Source organism: Trachurus trachurus (genome assembly GCF_905171665.1).
Source record: "Trachurus trachurus genome assembly, chromosome: 13".
In the NCBI taxonomy this organism is placed as follows: Eukaryota; Metazoa; Chordata; class Actinopteri; order Carangiformes; family Carangidae; genus Trachurus; species Trachurus trachurus.
The window spans coordinates 33,315,547-33,330,394 of record NC_139892.1 but is presented as its reverse complement, the minus strand read 5'-3'; the positions used below and the strand labels follow the sequence as shown (position 1 = coordinate 33,330,394).

The 14,848-nt window shown below is 44.5% G+C and overlaps 1 protein-coding gene across 3 annotated transcripts in view; it reads right to left on the bottom strand.

The window, feature by feature from the left end:
* Nucleotides 1-4,764: 4,764 nt before the first annotated feature.
* The window catches only part of arhgap35a (Rho GTPase activating protein 35a), a 68,053-nt gene continuing 57,969 nt past the window's right edge, over nt 4,765-14,848 (bottom strand). For all 3 annotated transcript variants that reach the window (XM_083985275.1, XM_083985274.1, XM_083985276.1), the window contains 4 exons: nt 13,855-13,932; nt 12,040-12,171; nt 10,247-10,352; nt 4,765-8,679 (listed from right to left, as the gene is read on the bottom strand). In XM_083985275.1, the coding sequence (XP_083841401.1) occupies nt 8,163-8,679; nt 10,247-10,352; nt 12,040-12,171; nt 13,855-13,932 (833 nt within the window). In that variant the 3' untranslated portion in view covers nt 4,765-8,162. The remainder of the gene's footprint in view (nt 8,680-10,246; nt 10,353-12,039; nt 12,172-13,854; nt 13,933-14,848) is intronic.

Sequence of the window (14,848 nt, the reverse complement as noted above, 5' to 3'; positions counted from 1 at the left end):
TGCTGCTTTTTTTTTTTTTAAATCAAAGCACCGATTGGCAGGTTGGGTTTACACAGTCTGGCTGAAGCTGACAAATGACATGTCCTTCTGATCATTTTTTTTCTTTGATGATTTAATAAAGGTAGTGTTACAAAAAGCCATTAATAGACCTTTAACCCTCAGTGTGTCTTTTTATATGTTACAGATCTATCTACAGGAGGAATTCAAGTTCTCCTTTCACACCACATACACCAATTAGCGCTTGGACTGTAAAACAAATATTTGAGATATAGCTTATTAATAAAAAATAAGTATAACTGTGTGGTGCTGTGTCTTTTTTGTTTTCTTACCATGGTGATGGAGCTCACATCCCCTTTCTCCTGAGACACATCAAGGGTTGGAAACCATGCAGAGACCTACAAGGCAAGGAGTCTTCTTACATGAGGCATTAACATTATGTAAATTCACATATTACATTTAAACACACCCTGGCCTAAATATAAACCTTTCCAACTTTAACTCAAGTATGTTTTCCTATTCATCTATGTTAGTTTAGCGTGTTTTTGTACTGCTGTAATACCTAATTTTTCCCCCTGGTAATGAAATTAAGTTTTATCTTATTTCATATACTTTACTATATGGAATGGGAATCTGTGTGTGCAGCTGTCACACCAATTAGCGCTGTTATCTAAATTAGTCATGGCTGCAGTCACAGTAACAGGTTGTTGTTACTCCTTGTAGGAATATTGATGTGATTTTCTCTTCATTTCTGAGTTTAGCTACATTGCATTTGCTCATCATGCACACTGAGATCTCTCCATGTATCTAACCCTCATTATGCCCCATTATGCATAAATACATCCGCCAAAACAGTGCAAAGAAAAGAGAGAGAGAGAAGGAAAAAAAAAAACTATCACTTTCCAGCTGGTCAATATGGCTTGTTCCTGGAGCGCCGTCATCAATCGAGGTATCAATATGGAAATACCACTGTGACCCAGACATTAATCAATGGGCTCCTCTGGGAGAGAGACGGGGAGGGGAAGGGAGGGGAGGGTTAGGGGCACCTAAAATCATCAATGAGACGGATCAGGCCGCAGTCAGACTCGGACAGTCCGTATTGATAAGAGCATTTCCACCTGTAGCTGGCCTGGGCGGAGAGACAGGACGCATCTGAATTCAATACCCGCCGCCGCAGCTGCGAGCTCGAAGCCCAGAAAGACACGGTTGAGCGGAGATACGTGCCTCGACTCATCATAAGACCAGTCTCCTTTCCCTCCATATAGCTGTGCCCCCACACTCCTCCTCCTCCCTCCTCCTCCTCTGGCTCCGTCTACCTCACAACTTTCTTTCCTTTATTTTTTAGTCATGCCTTGCACTAAAAGAAGCACATCACGCCTCTAATACTGAGCAACAATGACTTCAAATTAAGTTCTTTGTCTTTATTCGGCGGCTTACTTTCACCCAAGCACCACCACCCCCCCTTTCCTCCTCCTCCGCCTCCTCCGCCTCCTCTGCCCTGCACAATCTCTGGAGTTTAGTCAAACCCATTTCCTCCTCCAACTTCAAAACTGTGAGAGGAGGAAGTGGAGCTCGACATCAATGAGAAAAGTCCTCAGATGCATTCATCTCTCTGTGAGCGCGGGATTAAAGCGTCGTCTTCACCGCTGACATCCAAATCTTGACCCGATCAATTAGGTGCCATGCTCGCTCGGCTCTTTTTTTTTCTTCTTCTTTTTTTTTGGCTGCTTCCCTTGCCTTTACCCAGATACAGGAAACGGCAACGGTCCAGGGGTAAAAAGCGGGACAAGTCAGCCCCCTAGTGGCGCGTTCGTGTACGCACAAGGAAAAAACCAGACAGAGAGAAATATTTTATTAAATCAAAGAGAGGAATAGAAATGTGAGGGGATTAAAAGGTGCAGTGGAGCTGTAATAGCTGTATTAAGATGTCTGGCTTTGCAAACTGTGCAAATTCACTTCCTACTTTTGACTAATCCTGAGCGCTGCTGATGGGTTTCATTGTGAAGAGCTGTTAACTATCCCAGTATTTGACTTCCAATGACTTTCCGATTAAACCCCGGCACCGCTCTCTCCCTCGTGACACGTCTTAAAGGTTAGAGTTCAAGGGTCGTGTGTCCTGTGTGCACACAGGCCTGCCCTTTTCATTCCCAATCAGCTGCTTTTTTCCCCCCTTCTTCTTCCTGTGCCAGAATGGGAGAGATGCACCACAAAGGTCATGGACATGGATTTCCTTTGGTTTGACTCAATGAAAAGGTCAGATGAGGGCACCATGAAATGGCAGTGAGGCCTTCACGTCGCCCTCACAGGGACCAGCGTCCTTACATCACCCTGAAATGGCACAGGCTGAGCCCAGGAGGGTCTCCCGGGCCACTGTGACCTCGTCTGGTCCCCCTCCCCCTCCCCCCCTGTGGCTCTAGTGTCCCCTCGACAGCGTGCAGAGGGAGCAGAGTGACAGAGCGTGGCATAAAGATTATCACATGTTGTGTGAAACTTTTGAGCTCACAGTGTGGAAGGAATTAATCAACTTGCCTTCCTGTGAGTACAAATATGATTTAAAATGCAATATTGTTACACAAACTGTACGGCAGCTGACTAAAGATTTAGAAAAGGATTGACAAGGTTTATCAGGGTTGTCTTCTGCACCCAGAAAATGTTTGCTAGGGCATTAGTTGTGAAATCTGAGAGAATCCCACTCTCTGTCCATGTGTGGAAATGTCCTACAACAAGGCAACTGACCCAGTTTACTCCAGATGCTCAGTGGCTTCATGAAGTATTCTGACACTTTTTGGACACTGAATTGTGTTACATTCAGTAACACTTGATATCAAAGTGAAAACACATCTTTAAAATCACAAACTGAAACCTCTTCACAAAGCTATTCAGACCCTCACTTCAGTGCTTTGGCAACAGCTTCACGTCTTCTTGTGCAAGTGTTGTGAAACTTTGCACACTAGGATTTTGGCATTTTATCCAGTTCTTTGCAGCAGATTCTCTCTAAAGTATCAGACTGGATGGGAAGCATCTGTGAACTGCAGTCTTGGGGTCTATCCACAGTTGTATGTATGGGGTTCAGGTCTGGTCTTCGGCTTGGCCACTAATGGGACAGTCAGAGACTTGTCCCAGTGCCACTCCAGCGTTGTCCTCGAGGCCACTGTCATGCTGAAATGTGAACTGGTCTCAGGTTGTGTCCACTCTGAAGCAGCTGTATTCATCTTTCAGTTCAGTTTACCCTGACTCTGCTGCTCAAAAGCTCCTCCATGCTACGTCCACCACCATACTTAACAAGGATGCTATCAGCCCTGATATCCAGCACAGTACAGTACCGTAATTGGTAGACATAGGGCTTGTAGATCTTGCCAAAGGGTTCAATTATCTTGCTTTGATGCTCTTAGCGAACTCTAAGCACTGTCCCGTGCTGAGGCTGTTGTCCTGGCAAGTTCTCCCATCTCTACACAGAACTCTGTTAAAGCAGAAGTAAGCGGAATGTTTGTGTTAATATAAGTCTTAAATAGTTATATCTTCCGACAGCAATCACTTATATAGAGTGTTTGGTCTGAAACACGGGTCTGTCAGTCACTCTACTCTGCTGTAAGCCCAGGAGAAAACTTTCCTTGTATCCTGTACAACCTTTATCCAATGAGGAGAGAGAACGGCATAAAGGGGCGGTCCTCTCTGTGTGTGCAGCCAAGGGATGCGCGTGAATGTGGTGACGTAGTAGGGACGAGGGCGGGGACTGCTAACTCCATCGGCTGACAAGAAGTTAGCCAAAACGACCGGATCGCTTACTTCTGCTTTAAGACACAAAACCTCTTCAATTTCACAATTATTGAGGTCACTGGATTCATTGAAACACTACAAGCTTTACAGCTTTTATACCCTCGTCCTCATTCATACATCTCCATAATTTTGATATCACAGGTCTGCAGATAAGGAGTCCCTGGGCTCACAATATAAAGAGGTTGCAAATCACTAACAGGATAGGAATGAGAATAAATATATCAACCTTTGACTTGATAAGTGTTATCAGAATTTTCTCTAATTGTGACTTTCTTTCTAGTGAATTGCTGTAGAGTTTGACCTTTACAAGTTAAAACTCTCACTTTGGTAAGACTGGAAACAGGTAGACATTATGCAGTTGTGGATAGAGGAGATGCACGGCGCACGCTGATATCTATTTCTTGACTTTCTAAATTCTGAACACAGTCTGCAGCTCCTAGAATGAATGAAAAGAGAAAGAATTCATTTCAGTAAATGTGCAGGTACGTCCACTTAGTCTGTTCCACATGTCAGCTGTTCATCACATGCAACAAGGAGACAAGAGAAGCCAGAGTTTTACAAGATTTGATTTATTAACTATGATACAGATCACATAAGGCCTTGCTGTATACACCATTCCCATTTAGACAAATTACCATACTCAGCAAATAATGACAGTTTTTTTGTTTGATGTTATCTTTTCAGTTTACAGTACTTCATTTATTATTTTTTTTATATTTTCTCCCCCCCTCCCCCATCATTTCTTAATATTTTTTTTTATCATCTCTTTAAATAATGAGAGTGGTGGAGCCCTCTTCCTTGATCGGGAAGAAATCATGCACTATACTGGGCTGGTCTCTCAGTCGTTCACAAAGAAATTGTTAAAAAATGCTTTGTATTTTTTTTAATTATTAAAATAAAACATAAAAAGAAACTTTTTTTTTCTATCACCACTGACTAAAGGGCAAAGTGTTAGACCCCCTAACATACCAATAAACAACCATTTGAATATAGTTTTGCTTGTTTCTCATTTTAACTTAACAGACATCTGTCACCATTGTTGCAAAAAAAAAAGAAAAAAAGAAAACAAATAATAAAGAAAAAAAGAAAAAGCAATGCAGCCACATATTATCGCTGAACCAAAGTCACATTTTTAATTCAATTGTTCTTCTAAACTGTCACTTTGCTTCCCATCTTTACCTCGACCCTTTTTTCCACAGTCTTTGGCTGCCTCACAGTCAGTTCAGTATTAACACATTGATATACACAGGGAACGCCACTGGCCGGCGTTCACACACAAGTACCAGTGGTACCCCTCCTTCCTCTCTCCGTCTCCCAGATAATGATCCCATTCACCCATTTGCTGTCTGTCTGTCCGTCTTCCCTCCCTCTCGCCCGCTCTCCCCCGTCTCTCTCACACTTTCTCTGAGGATCAGTGTGTGTAATCTGGACGAGCTAACAGGGTTACACAGTGGGGTAAATGACCGCAAGGGGAACTGCATTCCTCTCCTTCACGTTTGTTTGGATCACGCTGGTGCCTGGCCGTCTGCCAAGCACCGCTTTGCTAGCATGTTAGCTCAAACCCACCCAAACACTCACTCTTAATTTCTCTTATTACGCACACACACAAACACACAAAAACACCCACACATAAGGTAAATAGGTAGTGTAGACTGATAAAAGCCTCCTTTGAGAGTTCAGTGATTGGATAAAAGTTGTTTTTTTTCCTTCCCTTTAGGGCAGGGAGGGAGGGCAATCTGGGGAGACATGCGGAGATGCAATTTAGTGTCAAACAGAATAAGTGACCTTGGTGAGCATCTGCTGAACGGTAACACACGTAGCGTAGGTAGGTAGGTTCACATGCGTGTGGTGTTTCTCAGGCTCACGCAAAAACACAGAGACACACACACACACACACACACACTTCAAAAAGCTTCGATCGGGGCTCAGCAATTCTCCTCGAGTCCCATCTCGCCGGTTTCTATGGTAACAGCAGGCCGGGCCGAGGAATTCTGTGATGCTCCATTCCAGTCATGCAGACGGATGAATGGACTGTCTGTTCTGTCTGCTGTCTCTCCCAGACCCAACTGTCTCTCTTGGACAGGGTATGACTAGAGGGGGGGAATCTGGTATAGTGGTTACACTCTTGCAAATTATATTTCGAGTCCACCGAGAGCAGGTTTGAGTCTCCGTTACAGAGGCATAACGCTGTGTCCTAAGAGGGCAGCATGCTGAGGCCGGGAGTGATGGTTGCCAATTATTTCCAAACATAAAAAGCCTCCCACCTGTCAAGGCTTGAGCCTCGTTTTTTTTGGCTCTTACTTTCTGGCCTGTAATGCTACATTGTGCCACAATCATCATCATCATGGTTTCCTCATCTCAGAGGTTTAAAAAAAAAGGTATCTTCCTCTTTACAAATGGCTGGGTGCTTTGGTGCACACAGAGAAGTGGGAACTAATAGCAAAAGCACGAAGGAGCAATTTCATTCACGGCATGTCTAACTGACTGCAATGTGGCCACATGCTTTGTGGCAACAGAGCCTGGTTCTATGTAATCTCATCGGATGTGTACCAAATTTAAAACTGCAAGTTTGTCTTCATTTATTTACATTTCATGAGCTCTAAAAATTATTTTTTTATCAGACATACAATGAAGATGACGCTCGACAATGAGGGAATCTGACACTACTAAAAAAAAAAAAAAAAACAGTAGGAAAATGGTGCTACGCCCATGCAGTAGTGGAAGTGAGGTTATGGCTGCAATATTAATTTCTTCCTCTAGATGTCAGTGGTGTGCTCCCAGAGAGACAGAGAGATAGAGAGAGAGAGAAGAGTGTAGGGTGGACTGACAATAAAGTGAACTGTGGCTGTCATGTCATGGCAGCTCCAATTTAAAATGTGCCTTCAAAGTGCTCAGGAAAGTGCTTTTTTGAACAAGGTCCTTACTATGAAAACTGCAGCACTGACTTGCTCGTAAAACCACCACAGCGTGAGTGAAGCAACATGACGGGTGAAGGTCCAACACTGGAATTATTTGCGCTGCCTAATGCAGGTTAAATTCTGGTAAAAAAAAAGAAAGAAAAAAAAAAGAGGCATGGATACAGGCGCAGACAGACGTACGGACAGTCGGCCAGAAAGACGCTTACACACAGGTCAGTTCATAGACGGCTAGGCTTGGGGGTTTGTGTTGTTTTCTAAAAATGAATTACATGAGAGAGAGAGAAAAAAACCACAATGGGAATGTGAATGTAGAATCATGATTTAGACCTTTTTTTTTTTTTTTTTTTTTAAAAGGAAACCAACTGTAAGCTGTTTTCTATGTTTGTTTACAAGGACAGGCCATGAGGTCAAAGGTCAAACCCAGAGAGATGGGAGGAGCCGAGGGTGTGAAGAAAACCCATAATCCTTTGCTCCAATTCGCTGCCCAGCAGATCCGGTTAGTTGAGATTTTTGTTTTCTGTGCTTGGCATTACTCTGTCGACTGAAACTGATTTCGTCTGAGTGTGTGTGTGTGTGTGTGAGGGGATGACAGATAAGAATGTGTGAGAGGACAGAACATCCTGTTGGGTGAGTAGTAACATGTGTGTCTTGCCTAAGTCCTCTCTGTACAGTGGTGAAATAAACAAAACGCGTTCAGGACTCGCTCTCTGCCTCCACTCAGTCCCAGCCACGGCCTCCGGGTCGGTACAGCAGGTAGGTCCCGTTTGCAAAACAACAAAAAACAAACAAAAAAAGAAAAAAAAGAAAAAGCGTGCTGGCCAACAAAGATCCCAGCACAGTTAGAGGCTGAGGGATTGAGGAGAATGGTTGTCGGAGGCACAACGGCCACTGGATGTTTGCGTGTGGCCGTTTTTGTGTGTGTGTGAGAGCGTCGTTGAAACAATCCCAATATATATCGGAGTTCACATTCCCCCTGCGCTTGACTTCAGAGTCCCTCCCTGAGTCCCTTTAACAGTTACTGGCACCATCTCACTCTTCATTAGTGTGTTTGTGTGTCGGTTCTCTATAAGGCAAGGAGGGCAGGTCTGGATGAAGTGAGACTGAGAGACAAAGGGATAAAGTGGCAATGAGGGAGAAGGATCATACAGGCAGTTCAGGGGCTCTTCAGTGTGTCCCCCCCCCCCCTTTTTCTGCCTTGTGTGTGTCTGTGTCCATTTTTTCTAAAACGCGACGGAGCCTCCAACGCCCCCTTCTTCTCCCGAACATGTAGGTTTCTCCCTGTACATACTGCAGCTCACTCAATCTCTCCCATCTTCTCCTCCTACCTCCTGTTCTTGTTTCATTTTCTCTTCTCCAGTCCCTTACTTAACTTCAAGATCTCTTATTCTGAACCCTTAAACCCTCTGAATCTTGTTATCTTTTTTTTTTTTTTTTTTGTTTTTCTTCTTTCTCTTTCCCTTGATCCCTGGTTCACAGCGTGTGTTGTTCCGTAGGGGGGTGATGAGGATGCAGGGAGGGGGGCAGCAGGGCCGGGATGGGGGACTGGGGCGTGGCGGGTGGGGAGTGGGGCGGAGACTGATGTTGATGTTGATGTTGGTGCAGGTGGTGGTGGTGATGGTGGTGTTGGTGGTGGTGGATAGGAGGCCCGTAGTGCGGGATGACAGGAGGGGTGGCGGGGAGGACGTAGGGAGTCGGGGACGGAGTCGGCGCGGATGATGATGAGTATCCCCCGGCCATGCAGGAGTAGGCCGAGGTCCCGCCCCCGGAGGAGAGCGTGGAGGTGGGGGAGCCGGGGAGGCCGTCGGCCAGGGGCTGATTGTAGAAGAAGTACGCGCACTGGTGGATGAAGCTCTCGATGATTGTCTGGTAGGTGCGGGTGGCGGTCAGCGCGTCCATGGTGGTGAAGTCCGGCCTCATCAGCGTGGGCCAGAAGCAGATGGACAGGTTCTCGCTGGTCATCAGGTTCAACTTGTTGTTCTGACTCACCCTGGCAAACACGGAGAGAGATCAGAAAGTGAAATTAAGTGGCTGCGATTCAACTTCTTCCACATGAAACTTTAGAAAGTAAGACGTGCGCTAGTCTGCTGCTGAGAAAAGCTGATGGTGTCCTCTACATCTCCACATAGACCAAATTACACGACGGGCGATGGAGACAGCAGGGGTTTGTTTTTTCTGAAATTGTCACAAGAATCTACCGAGCTGTGCAATGAGCACTGGAGAGATGAAATGAACAGTTTTCATTATTGATTTCTCTGTTGATAATTTTCCCTCACATCCTATCTGATCGGCATCTTGTTTTGTTCAGCTTAGAGTCCACAGATAGTCGTTCATTATTGCACTCGAAAGTTATTTACAGATTCCACAGCCTTACGAGCGTATACCACTCTATGAAGGCACAACGGCCAGCGTGTTAGCACATCTACAGTGTCCATGGTAATGTTTAGCCAGTGCAATGTTCTCTTAATTTAGCAGGTAAGCATGGTGATTTTGCTGTTTAGTGCCCAACACAAAGTACGGCTGAGATTGATAGAGGTGTAATTAGTTATGCAAGTTATGTTCATAAACAAAAGTATTAAATGAATTCAAATTTGGATGAAAGTCAGACCATGAATGTCTCAGATCAAGTAGTTGTTAAGGTGTTTCAGTCTGGTCCATGTGCTGACATGGCTTAACATGACCACAGTTATCACAACTTCAAACTGTACTACCTGTATATTTAATCTGATATAGTGGCTCCCAATCTTTCCGGCTTGGGGCACCTAGGTAGAAAGGATGCAATATTTCCTTCGAGTTCAGCAGCCGGATTGAAAAGTGAGTTATTCGTCTTCGACTGTGAAGGATTTTTTTTTTTACAAACCCCAAAGTAAAAATATGTTTTATTAGACAATAAAAAATGAAAAAAATAACATGTTTTTTCCCCTCTTTAATCATCATGTGAGCCCTCTGAGTCATAGCAGCTTCTCCTGGGGGTCCTGAACCTCAGGCTGTGAACACATTATCTGTACCAGGGGTGTCAAACTCATTTTAGATCAGGGGCCACATTCATCTCATATGGGCCGGAGTCTGGACCAGTAAAATAGTAGCACAATTACCTACGAATGATGAGAACTCTAAAGTTTCCCCTTTGTTTTAGTGCAAAGAAGTACAATAACATTATTCCTTTGACAAAACATTATGAACAACCTTAAATATATGCTATTTTAACAATATTACGCTTCTTCTGTCTTCTATGTAATTTTCACACTTGGTAAATTCATCATCACATGTTTGACACCCCTGATCTAAACTATTCTTCTGATTTAGACCACAAAGTTTACTTTCCATCTATGAAGCATGGTAGCCAAACTGTCAGGGCTTAGATGACATAACTAAAAACAGATAAAGGTCTACATACAAATAGAGATGAAATAACCACTGCATTACCACCAGACTCATGATTCAACCTCTATTCTGTCAATGTGCTGGTTGCGGTGATGTCACCGCTAGGTCACTTGACCGGCGGTGTAGTCAGCACCGGCTGTCAGAGGCCGCCTCCGACCACATCACTCACTCACTTGTTCAAGTGGCTGATGACATATTTGAAGACCTCGTAATTCTCCTTGGGGAAGCGGCGCAGAATGTCCTTCATCGTCTGGAAGCGCTGCTCCCTATCGTTGATCTCTGAATGGTGGCAGAGAGAGAGAGAGTACAGGTTAGGAGGAGGAGGAGGAGGAGGAGGGGGGGAGAAAAGTGCCTGAAAGAAAAGATTAGGGGAATCAGAGGGAAAGATGTCAGGGGAGTGAGAGTGGAGAGCAGAGAAATATGAGGGGTGGACGTGGGGGTGAGTACAGTGGAGAAGAGGGGAGTTTGAAGAGCCACAGTGAAAGCAATTGGATTCAGCTCTCACAGAAATCTGTGCAGGACACAGTGATTTGATCCTACAATGGTGCGAATTTCACACATCCCAGTGACAAAAACGCACACGCATATGACTGAAAAGGGCCTGAACTAAAGTTCTCAGAAAAAAAAAAAGAAGAAGAAAATATGACAAAGACCACACACAGTCCAGAGGAGAAACATACCAAGCATCCGCCCATCACAGTGTCCTACAGCAACTTGCACACACACACACACATGCACACATCCACTGGGTGTGTTAAGCCTGATGGCAGCAAGGAGTGAGTCAGAAGAGCTGACGTCACCCCGCTAACACAGTCCATCCTGTGTGTGTGTGTGTGTGTGTGTGTGTGTGTGAGGCAGGGAGCAGCAGTGAGAACAGCAGATGTTCTCCTCCACATCACAAACATGATTTACAATCAGAGAATTGGAGTTTGTTTTCCCACAATGAGGTCAGCATGGATCAAAAACAGATTTAGGCCCCGAATGACTTCACAGCCGAGCCGAGCCGAGCCCCCTCCCCCTCCCCCTCCCCCTCCGCGTGCACATCCATCATCGCTAATCAAAACTTTTAACTTCCTACGGCTTATTTAAAGTAATATCGCCATGACAACGGCCGCCAAAAACCCACCGCAGAGTCGGCTTCCTCTTCTCAACCTCCCCTACCCTTTTTTTTCTCTCCACCTCTCAGCCTGGGTAACAGCAAATATACAAATGAAAATAAATAAATAAATAAATAAATAAATAAATAAGTCACAATCTGAAATGCCAAGCCCAATTTGCCATTTCCTACAAAACGAGAGCTCCCTTGTCTCCAACTCCACCTCGTTTTTCTTTTTTTTTCCCTCACTCTGTCGTCTTTTTCCTCAGAGTGCAGGAGCTTTATCAGGTCTCTGTCACGGCTGAAGGGTCTCGCTGGGGCCGTTAAAAACACACACACACGCACACACATAGGCAGAACGCGATGAGTGACAGCCGTTTGCAGCCCAGGGGTAAATCTCTCTGGCAAGATGCAAGACTAAGCTATGCCTTAAATCTCTATTCCAACAGATTACAGGACACAACGAGGGAAAAGAGAGGAGGTGCGGAGCGCAGGAGGACCCCCATTTATCTACAATATGACTGTTTTCTCATGACTTCATTCGGACGGCCGTTATCCGTGGCGCTCCCGCATCCTCTGCATCATGTGCAATCATCCTTATATCCTCTCCTCCTTGTTCCTAAAGCCTTAAATATTCTCTCCTCCGCTCCCTTTCTCCTCCTCCTTTCCCAGCTCCCTCAGCAAAGTGGCAAATCCAATTCTCCCCATGGATGGATTTGGATTGCAAGAGTTTTGCTTGTTAGGTTAAAGAAAAGTTACAATGAAGGGAAAGGGGATTTCGGGGGCAAAATCCAATACACCTCAGGTTTTTAGTGAACAGCTTGTGTCCCCTCACAGCAACACTGCCCCCCCCCCCCCCCCAGGACTTACTGAAGGCCTCCACCAGCTCTCCCTGCATGCTGTAGGGCACCAGAGGCTCTGGGAGCTCAGAGAAGAAGGCCTTCATGGCTCCTGCTACTGTGTTCATGGTGAAGTCTTTCTCCACCAGGTCCAGGTTGTGGTCTGCGGGGGGAAAAACAAACAAACAAAGAAATAAGAAATGGACATTTGACTCACACATCACAGTATATGAGAGAGGAGGCCAAAATAAACACCTTATAAACACTTTCCAAAGTTACAGCCCTGTAAAATATACCACTCTTATGAAGCTTGCTTTGAAAATGTCGAGTCACCCAAAAGGCTGGGCTATAAATTGAAACAAACATGAGACGATATAAATTTGTCAAACATTATACATTTTGCTGTACTGTTGCAACTTTTTTCATTTAATGTCCACGCAGGAATTTTTCCGGGCAGCAGTCTGGCACAATGCCCTCAGAGTTGTTTCAATATAAACATTAAGACTCACTGGTTCGCCCTGCCTCCAAGTTTTATTTCATATTTCTTGTCACAGTGTTTTATACAAATAATGGACTTCTGGATTGGATGGATTCCTGCATTAAGGTAAAAAAAGAACTTTGATTTGACAGCTGCTGTATTATATATTCTGGATCCAGAACATGTGGTTATTGATTTTTTTTTATAGAACATTTACTTCATCATGAAATATAGACATATTTGCAGGGTAGAATTACATTTTCAATGTTATTTCACCCACTTACAATTCATTGTGTGAGGTTGTTTTAGAATGTGCACACCACCTCTACACAGGCCTGCCCTAGACTTCTCGATTAATAATTTAATCAAAATGAATTAGTAAAAAAATAGCATATTTGGTGATGTACTATTGGATCATTTCTGTTGGTAGATTAAAAAAAAAAGAAAGAAAGCAGAATGAATTCAAATAGAAATAGAAATTGAAAAGACTTTCTCAGCAGAGACAAAACCTCTCAAACACCACTCCAGTGGGAAGAGTGTGTGCGCGCGCGTGTGTGTGTGTGTGTGTGTGTGTGTGTGTGTGCGTGCGTGAGGCTTAATTAAAAGAGACATTTTCCTGGAACTTTTTACTTTTCAAAGGTAGTGTGTGCAGAAAGAGAAAGGGTAATACAGATATGGTTAGAGAGTTCTTCAACAGTCTGTGCTGCCACTTTGAGTGTTTCCACAGAGCCGCACTACTTCTGCTGCTGCTGCTCTGCTGCAGCGACTTATCTGAATCTTCAGGGAACTTATGAAGCGCCGTCTTCAGTGCGGCGATGAGACACCTGTGCTGCAGTTTCACCTGTAATTGTCTTGTCCCATTGGCCCGAGGCTCAGAATGATTCAACGCAGGGCTTCAACTCTGATTACCTGAGCCGGATTTAACCTCAACCAACGCGTGGACTCATGCGTACACACACACACACACACACACACAGTCCATCTTGCTCTGCTATCTATCTCGGGCAGCTACATGCTTCATTAACCAAACCAATCTGGAGGTAATTAACTGCCTGCACTAGACAGACACACGCATGGAGACACACACATTGAGAGCTTGTGTGAACATGCGCACTCTGAACATGCACACGCACACAGGGGCAGGTGGACGACTGAAGGGGCAGCTCCACTGTCTGAAAGGAGGCAAAGGCCAATTCCCTGGCTGGAATGAATGCTCTCTGGTTAATTAAGGGGATCCGGGCTTGTTACAGATAGTAGCAGACATACACACACTTGCTTCTTCTTCTTCACACCCAGCTGGTAAGTGTACTGCAAAAGCAGCAATGAGCACATGTACACACACACATGTGTACCGGAGAGTTAACACACCTTGGTCAAATTGGCGCTGCATGCTCTCCATCTCTGCCTTGTTCCCGCTGACCCTGTAGATGCCCTCTGTGCTCAAGCCTGGAGAAGAGAGAGATAAGAGAAATGTTATGAGCAGGGTATTAGTTGTTAATTAATTTGCACACAAAAAAAACCCATTAAGCATTCATAATGGCTGGTCAATCACCTCTAAGATATATCCCTCTGATATATCATTATGAGGTGTATAGGTTCATTCTGAAGGGCTGAAAAAAGGAGCTCTAATGGCCTCTCCCCATGTCCTCTTCCATCTGAACACAGTGTTAGTGCTATTTATTAAACCTATAAAGCAATCCTGCAGGCCTGCTAAGAGCCCACTGGTGCACTGGGACAACTTGAGGCTACCTTAATGCCACACAGTCCTGAGAGTCCTCAGACCATTTGGTAGCAACTTTAACCTTGCTTAGGATTTGCAGCTTTTCTTTAAGACGTCCTTCTTCTCTCAGGAAGTCAAACTGAATCCATATTCACTGAAGTGTCACAACAAGGTTTTGTGCCAGAGAGGGGAGGAAAAGGAGCAGCACTAAAATTTGCATGTTTGAGCTCCTGTAACATGCATTTAACGCACTCTTCTCTTTTCGAATGCACAAAATACACCCACTGGGTAGCAGCGGAGGAGACGAGGCTGTTTGAAATGTTGACATCTGGATAGAGGAAGGTGTAAAGTCTGTGGCAGACTTACTGAGCACACACAGGGGGAGAGGTTTATAGATAACTTTGGTCCATCGAACTTTAGTGACAGCAATAAAGAATACTGCAGCACATTTTTACTATACCTTTACAATAGCTATTCTTCTACAACAGTACAAGACGAAAGAGCAGGAATACAACTGTCTACTGCAGTGGTTCCCAACCTTTTTTGGCTCGTGACCCCATTTTGATATCACAAATTTCTGGCAACCTCGCGATGTGCACTCACGTGATCGCGGCCGCCAATCAAGTAAAAATATTTTTATAT